An 8,710-nucleotide genomic window follows, 5' to 3' on the forward strand; every position below is an offset into this window, starting at 1 on the left:
TTTAATTTAAAAAAAAAAAGACTGAGCGAGATGGGCTGGACACTCCCTGGAGCCTTCCCACGGTCCCTCCCCAGCTGGTCAACCTCCCGTGTACCTCCCTGGCACTGGTCCTGCACCGTTGGGATCCCTCAGCCTGGCCTGTGCCCTCTCGTAATCTGGGCTGAGGGACCTCCCCCCCACCCCCCACCCCGCCCTAAGTGCATGAATTTCATGCACTGGCCCTCTAGTATTATATAATAAAAGTTACATGAGCTCTAACTGGTTTGGCTTGGTGGATAGAGCATCGGCCTATGGACTGAAGGGTCCCAGGTTCGATTCCAGTCAAGGGCATGTACCTTGGTTGCGGGCACATCCCAGGTGGGGAGTGTGCAGGAGGCAGCTGATCGATGTTTCTCTCTCATCGATTATTCTACCCCTCTATCCCTCTCGCTTCCTCTCTGTAAAAAAATCAATAAAATATATATTTTTTTAAAAAGTTACATGAATGTGGTCACTTGTTTCAGGGGTCCCTGGCTGGAGTTTTCATGTGAGTTCAGTGCTTTCTGGAGCAGCATGTTACCGTCAATTGGAACATGTTTTCTGTTCAAGTCTTCTACCTGCAAATTTAATGTCTTTTCTGTCTTAACTAAGCACTTACACACTGTGGCTGTAAGTTTTGCAGATTGAGAACAGCAAAACTAGCATGGATTTCTTTCTTTTTTTAAATCCTCACTCAAGGATATTCTCCCATTGATTTTATTTTTAGGGAGAGTGGAAGAGAGAGGAAAAGACAGAAACATCGATGTGAGAGAAACATCGATTGGTTGCCTCCTGCACGTGCCCGGGCCGGGGAGAAGCCTGCAACCTAGGTATTTGCCCTTGACCGGAATTGAACCCGGGACCTTTCAGTCTGCAGGCTGATGCCCTTTCCACCAAACCAAACTGGCTAGGGCATCTTTTTCCTTCTTCACAAATTCACAGTTAGAAGATCATAGATCTTAGCAACCTAAGCATAGGATTTTTTTTTTCTTAAGTCAAGAACTTTCACTTTTTCACATAAAGGAAGTGCTTTACAGTTTCTCTTCGGCCTGTCAGGATAGCCAGCACCACTGCTCTAGCACTGCGGGGCGCAAGCACTGTGACACCTCCACAGTCGATCCGGTAACAGACAGCTGCTGTGTGTCTGGTACTACACAGGTACCCTGGGCAAAGGATGGTGCACGTCCCGGGCAGGACCAAGGGTGCGTGAGACTTCACCACACTGCTCAGAAGGGCATGGGATGTTTATTGAATGATTTGTTTCTGGGATTTTCCAGTTAATGTTTTCAGACCACAGTTGACTGGGTGATGAAACCATGAAATGTAAACTAAGCTGAGGGGAGACTATTCACACATGACCTTGGTATGTGGCTTTGTTCGCTGAGCTCCGTGTTCTCCTAGTCCCGTGGTCAGTAAACCACGGCTCGCGAGCCACATGCGGCTCTTTGGCCCCTTGAGTGTGGCTCTTCCACAAAATACCACATGCGAGCGCACACGTACAGTGTGATTGAAACTTGGTGGCCCATGCGCAGAAGTCAGTATTTTGTGGAAGAGCCACACTTAAGGGGGCAAAGAGCCGCATGTGGCTCACGAGCCGCAGTTTGCCGACCACTGTCCTAGTCCTTCCACTTGTGGCATGGGCCAGCACTTCATTCCTCTGTAGTGCTAAGTAACACTGCAGTCTATGGATACACTGCATTTTGTTTTTCTGCTGATGAATATTTCGGTTGCTTCCACTTTCTGGCTATTGTGAATAGTGCTGCTATGAACATTTGTGTACAAGTATTTCTTTGAATCATTTGTTTTCAGAAATTGTGTCTATATATATAGCCGTGTAATTGCTAGATCACATGGTAGTTTTATATTTAACTTACTGAGGAACTGCCATGCTGTTTCCACAGTGGCCATACCATGCTATTAATATGGTATATTACATGGATTGATTTTCCTGTGTTGAACCACTCTTGCATTTGACTATGAAAATTTGAATCTATAAGTCCATCACTTTGAATAAGGATTTAAAATAAAGGTTTCATAGCTAATTTTTAAAGTTTTTGCTATGTTTTGAGGAAATACGGATACATCCTAAATATCAATGAAAGAGTTGTCTTTGTTTTCCTCTTGTTTTCATGAGTATCAAAGACTGATAGAATAATGAGGGGGCACAGGGGCACAGGGGGCCAGAAGAGGCTAGAACGTCTGTTGTAGGACTAGGATCCCAGAGCAGTGCGGATGGGCAAGTGTCAGCAGGGAAGCAAGACCACAAGTGAGGGAGAGGTCAAGATGTGCCAGATCTGAGTACAGAAAGGTTACAGGACACAAAATAGGGTTTGACTGTGGATTCCTCTTTGACTGATTTGTTTATTTGTGTACCGGTACTGTCATAATACTATTAAACTAGGGGCCCAGAGCACTAATTTGTGCACCTTGAAAGGAACTGTGGGCCACAAGGCTACAGTGGGCACAGGGGTGGGTCTCGGCCCATCCTCCGCGCCCCTGCCCGGCCACTCCTGCCGCAGCCTCCGGTCCCCTCTCTGCCGGTAGCCCCGCTCCCACTGCCGCCGCTCCCACGCACTGATGGCGCCAGCCCAGCTCACACCGCTGTTGGCACTGAGCGATTGAGGCTGGCGCCAGCAGCAGGTGCAAGCAGGGCCGACACCATTAGTGGGTGCAAGTGGCAGCTGCTGCCCCGATTGCCCTTCAGGAGTGATCGGGGCTGGCGCTGGCAGCGGATGCGAGTGGCAGCTCTGGTGCTGGCAGTGGGTGTGAGCGGTGGCTCCTGTGCCAGCAGCGGGTGCAAGCGCCAGGCGGGACCATGGCATGTGGGAGCAAAGAATTTTCAGTAACTACCAAAGGCTCGCCCTGATGACAGCGACTGGCGGCCCGCCTTGGTCTGGCACCCCCGTTCACCTGCTCCACCATCTCACCACAGCCAACACCCACCATGTTCCACGCATGCCCCCTGATGGTCAGCACACGTCATAGTGACCCGTTGTTAGGTTGTTCCGCCATTCGGTCTATTTGCATATTAGCCTTTTATTATATAGGATATACTCTATGACTTTTAAAAACTTTCTCATTCATATTAATGGATGGAAAAGAGTGTTGAAAAGATGTAATTCTCCCCAAATAAGTTTATTAATTTTTAATTAAAATCCAGCAAAAAGCTCAGTGTGCCCCCCCTGAATTTGATATTGATTAGCAAGATTAGCCAATAAAATCTTGATTAAAAAATAAATCATCACCCAGGCCCGTGTGGTTGAGTTGGTTGGGCATCGAGTCGTCCCGTGCACTACAAGGTTGCTGGTTCAATTCCTGGTCAGGGCACATGCCTGTGGATTTGATCCCCAGTCAGGCCATGTGCAAAAGGCAACCAATCAATATTTATCTCTCTCTTCCTCTCTCTCTCTCTCTCTCTCTCTCTCCCTCCCTCCCTCCCTTCCTCTCTCAAAATCAATAAATATTTTTTAAATAAAAATCAATAAATTATCTGAGACTTGGGACACATTTTATACATTACTAAAGGCTTGGTGCACGAAATTTGTGCGTGGGGTGGGGGGTCCCTCAGCCCGGCCTGCACCCTCTCCAATCCGGGACCCCTCAGGGGATGTCCGACTGCCTCTTGCAGTCCGGGACCTCTGGCTCCTAACCACTCACCTGCCTGCTTGATCGCCCCTGACTGCTCCCCTACCTGCCTGATTGCCCCTAACTGCTCCCCTGCTGGCCTGATCACCCCTAACCACCTCTGCCTTGCCCCGCACCCGGGACCCAGGACTCCCTCCTCCAGCTGCTTGCAGGCACCTGGGACCTGGGCTTCCCTCTCTCTGAATGGCCGCAGGCACCCAGGACCCGGGCCAGCTTCGCCCAGGCCAGCCACAGCCTCAGGGGACCATGCGTGGACGGCTTGTTCCTCTCCTGGGCCACAGCCTGGCTGGTCCTCATTCCTCTCTCGCGAACTCATTTGTGCCTGGCTAGTCCCCATTCCTCTCTCCCTATTGTTGAGTATCTGGGCCGTGACGGCGTGAGGGCATGACAACATTTGCATATTAGCTCTTTATTATATAGGATTCCTATAGTTTCAATGTAAAAAAATCCTTTTTTTTCCAAATCTGTTTTTATTGATTTGAGAGAGAGAGAGGAAGTGAGAGGGAGATAGAAACATTGATCGGCTGCCTACTGCATACTCCTTACTGGGGGGGTCAAGCCCATAACCTGGGCGTGTGCCCTGACTGGGAATTGAACCTGTGATCTCCTGGTGCATGGGACGATGCTCACCCAATTGAGCCACACTGGCCAGACAATGTCAAAAGATCCTAAAATTAAATCTTTAGTAATCAAAATACATGAGTCATGGGAATGTTTGAGAGGTCAACTTCTCATATCATATATATAAAAATTTAGTGGTTTATAACCGCTGTATTTTAATTCAGTTGTGAAATTGATCCTGTACATATCATATGTGGTAAACTCTAGAGGATAAAAAAAAACCTATAAACAAACATGCACATGTCCAACTTCCCACAGTGTAAACAAAAATATAAAAGACACGAAATGCTTAGAAGAATACAGATCAATACGCATCCAAACCTTGATGGGAACGGACTTTCTTCTAAGCCTGAAAGGAAAGGGGAAATCTTTTTCTGCATTAAAAAATGACATGGATCCAAAATTAAAACACAGTGCCACTGAGGGAGGGAAGAGTGAGTACGTTTCCCCAGGAGTTTTTGTGTGATCAGACCTGTACTTAACTGATAGGTTGTATGTCTATACCAGGGGTGGGCAAACTTTTTGACTCGAGGGCCACAATGGGTTCTTAAACTGGACCGGAGGGCCGGAACAAAAGCATGGATGGAGTGTTTGTGTGAACTAATATAAATTCAAAGTAAACATCATTACATAAAAGGGTATGGTCTTTTTTTTTTTTTAGTTTTATTCATTTCAAACGGGCCGGATCCGGCCCGCGGGCCGTAGTTTGCCCACGGCTGGTCTATACTGATAATGGCTCACCTTGTACTTTTTTAGAAATTACATTTTGAAGCATCACAAGTCAGTGGATTGTCGTTACTGATGGTACTCAGGTTCTGTAAACCTGCTGCAGGCACTGAATTACAGACTGAGCTGTTGCTCCTGGGCAGACACAGAGGTTGGTCTCGGCAAGCCTCTGCTCACCACCTTCTCCTCAGTCCTTGAGTCACAGCCTCATTTTGTGTGTTTCTGTTTAAAGACACCCTCTTTAATTGATAGTGTTGATTCACCAGCGTTGAGCTCTGGCCGACAGCGCTGTGACTCCCACCTGCAGGAAACTCATCTAGCTCACGTGTTTTCTCCACGGGGCACATCACAGCCTCTTGCTGAAGAACAGCACTCGGCACTCCACCTGGGACCACTTTAGACAACAGGGTCACCAACAAAAATCACAGAATATAAGAAAATGTGGCAATAAATAGACTATGAAAAGAGCACTTGCTTACAGTATGAGCTGAAGCCGCTCCTGTGCAGCACAGCTGGGAAGGGCTTGTCAGGTGACTCCGAGTTCCCACTGCTCTGCCCTGGGCCTGGAGGACGGATTTGGGGTTACAGCTCCATTTCAGCAAGTGGGCAGTTCACAGATAAGAATGTACCTGTGTTGAGGAGCAGCTGCATGCTTTTTCTCCCTTGTCATGTTAGGGTAATTTGTTCTTCCCAGGGTGTTCTCTTTGCTACTCCTAATCAGACTTGTAAAGCTCTGTCTTATTAACACTTAGGTTCAGTTAAAATACAAATACAAAGCCAGGATCTTTCTGGAGGAAAGCCTTTCGTTTGGAGTGCTGGGGGAGCATGGCCGAGGAGTCACTGAGCATTTTGGAATCAATGTAAGTTTTCCTTTTTTGGAGCATGCCTCATACCAGAAATGCGCGGTCCCATCCTGCTGGGCAGGTTCACAGCACAGGCAGTGCATGCACGTGCAGGGCCCGCCGCTCTGGTGTCTGTCTCCTCACAGAGCCACGAGGGTCGGGTCTCCGCAGGCTGCCAGCTCAAGGCGCGTCATAGAGTCTGTGCTGTGTTCATCGGGTAGCATTGGATCGGGTTCCGCATCTGTGCTCTAGGAAGTTGCATTTGCCTCGCATTGTGTGTAAATTGTTCATGATGATGAAGTGGCAAAAGGGATAAAGTGAAACACTTTCGGGAGTGCTTTGAACTGTCCGTTCTTTTAACGATCGATTGTGTGTGTCCGTCCTCTATTTTCACATACGTAGCTTGTAGAGCCCAGGTGTTGACATGATTATTGCTGAAATCTCACTAGGCTTGAAATTGGTCTGTTTTTAATTGAGGAATAATTGACACGGTCCCTCTTTTCTGGCAGATCGATGATATTGATCTCATCAGTGCCAACATGGAGAATGCACTTGCTTCCATTGGGGGCTTCTGCTGTGGCCGGTCTTTTGTAATCGACCATCAGGTAGGTTCTTTCTAAAACAAGCTGCAGCTAAAACTCCTCCTTGGTCACCACGAAATGTGACTTATAATTAACATTTCATTCACAGTTAATCACAATTTTTTTGTTGTTTTGTTTTGTTAATCCTCACCTGAGGTTATTTTCTCCATTGATATTTAGAGAGAGTGGAAGGAAGGGGCAAAGGGGAGAGAGAGGAGCGGGGAGGAAGGGAGGGAGGGAGGGAGGAACGTATTTATGTTTTTAACTTGTTTCTTCTCAGCGCCTTTCCGGTCAGGGATACTGCTTTTCTGCCTCGTTGCCGCCCTTGTTAGCTGCTGCTGCCATTGAGGCCCTCAACATTATGGAAGAGAATCCAGGTATAACCTTCGAACCCAGGAAGTCAGACTGCAGGTTACATTAGCCCTGGTCCTATGCGCTTTTTGGAGGAATTAGCTAGAGGAGATGATGTGCCAGACAGCTCTGGGCTGAGTCTCACTCTCGGCCTGACTGGAGAGGAGCAGGGCAGCGCGCTCCTGTGTCTGCCGTCCTGGAGCTGGAGCGGAGCGGAGCGCTGCTTCCCGTGTGGGTGGGCGCAGTGCTGGGCCTGTGTCGTCTGTTTATCTCTTTTTTTAGAAATTAGCCCAAGTGTGCTACTAATTTTTGTTACATATAATTTTATGACTGTCTAACTTCCCTTCCGCTTTTAAATCATCAATTGGATTCTAGTTTACGACCATTAAAATCAACTGAATTTAAAATGTGGCTTTGGTTGTGATCATGCCTCCTCACCAAAGCCTGAAACAGAATTTGAGAAATAGGCATAACCTGGTATTTCTTGAATTTCAAATTTTCTAAGTTTCTAAATTTTCAACTTTGGGTTTAATTCAGAGAATTGGGAACCATGAGTGTTTTCTGGGCACTTTCCCACACCTGCCCGGCAGGTGGCCTGGCCCTCCAGCCACCTGCTCAGGTAGTTTAGTTTTTCAGTTTTTCTTGAGGAAATGGAAAATATCAAGGAAAAGATCATAAAAATTATTACATACAGTCTCTATTTTTTACCAGATTGTTTACCAATTTGATATTTCTGTAACAAATATCTTGGTACCCTTTTATCCTTAGCCAAATTATTTGTAGAATTTTGATAAGAACAAGAGCCATTGTTTTGCTGTGGAAAACGTCATCCCAAATTTGCTAAGAAGGATGAACAGGTATCGGTATGTGCCAAGGACGAAAGCTTGGCCTCCGGAGGCGTTTCTGGCCGCCTGTCTGTGTGTTGTTAGTATGTGGAAGGATTTGCAGCATTTTAAATTGATGAACTTGAAATGGATCTTTTTAAAAATATGTATTTCTTTTATTGATTTCAGAGAGGAAGGGTGAGGGAGAGAGAGATAGAAACATCAATGATGAGAGAGAATCATTGATTGGCTGCCTCCTGCATGCCCCGCACTGGGGATCAAGCCCGTAACCCAGGCATGTGCCCTTGACCGGAATCAAACCTGGGACCCTTCAGTCCGCAGGCCCATGCTCTATCCACTGAGCCAAACTGGCTAGGGCTTGAAATGGATCTTTAAAAGATATTTTTGGATTAGTAATACCAGATTTTCCAAATATGTACTTGACCTTGAACAACATGGGTTTGAACTTCCCAGGTCCATGTGTATGCGATGTTTTTCAATAAATACCTGCACCATCTTCCATTGATTTGAGGATGCTGAGGTCCTACTGTGTGCATTGATCTGTGCCATGTCATACGCATCTGCGGATTTTGGTATTCCCCACAAATGCCAAGGGACAACTTAAGTTTTTAAAAGTCAGAAGTTAAACTCAGCCTGGCCAGTGTTGCTCAGTGGCTGAGTGTCAGCCTATGAACCAAGAGGTCAAGTTTCGATTCCCGGTCTGGGCACATGCCCGGGTTGCAGGCTCGATCCTTGGTGAGGGTAGGGTGTGCAGGAGGCAGCCAATCAATGATTCTCATCATTGATGTTTCTATCTATCTATGAAATGAAGTAAAACTATATATCCCATCTAATAAAGAGGTAATATGCCAATTGACCATCACTCCAACACACAAGATGGCCGGCCCCATGTGGTCAAAGATGGCTGGCCGGGGAGGGCAGTTGGGGGTGATTGGGTCGCAGGGGAGGGGCAGTTAGGGGTAATCAGGCTGGCAGGGGAGCAATTACGTGTCAATCAGGCCGGCAGGGGAGCGGTTAGGGGGTGATCAGGCTGGCAGGGGAGTGGTTAGGGGGTAATCAGGCTGGCAGGCAGAAGCGGTTA

General features: G+C 47.2%; 1 protein-coding gene across 1 annotated transcript in view; it reads left to right on the top strand.

The window, feature by feature from the left end:
* The window catches only part of SPTLC1 (serine palmitoyltransferase, long chain base subunit 1), a 91,115-nt gene that overhangs the window by 66,680 nt on the left and 15,725 nt on the right, over nucleotides 1-8,710 (top strand). Inside the window, exons 9-11 of the mRNA XM_014529506.1 lie at nucleotides 5,763-5,870; nucleotides 6,362-6,457; nucleotides 6,714-6,810. Coding sequence (XP_014384992.1) covers nucleotides 5,763-5,870; nucleotides 6,362-6,457; nucleotides 6,714-6,810 — 301 coding nt within the window. The remainder of the gene's footprint in view (nucleotides 1-5,762; nucleotides 5,871-6,361; nucleotides 6,458-6,713; nucleotides 6,811-8,710) is intronic.

The sequence above is a fragment of the Myotis brandtii genome, unplaced genomic scaffold (assembly GCF_000412655.1).
Source record: "Myotis brandtii unplaced genomic scaffold, ASM41265v1 scaffold684, whole genome shotgun sequence".
Lineage (NCBI taxonomy): Eukaryota > Metazoa > Chordata > Mammalia > Chiroptera > Vespertilionidae > Myotis > Myotis brandtii.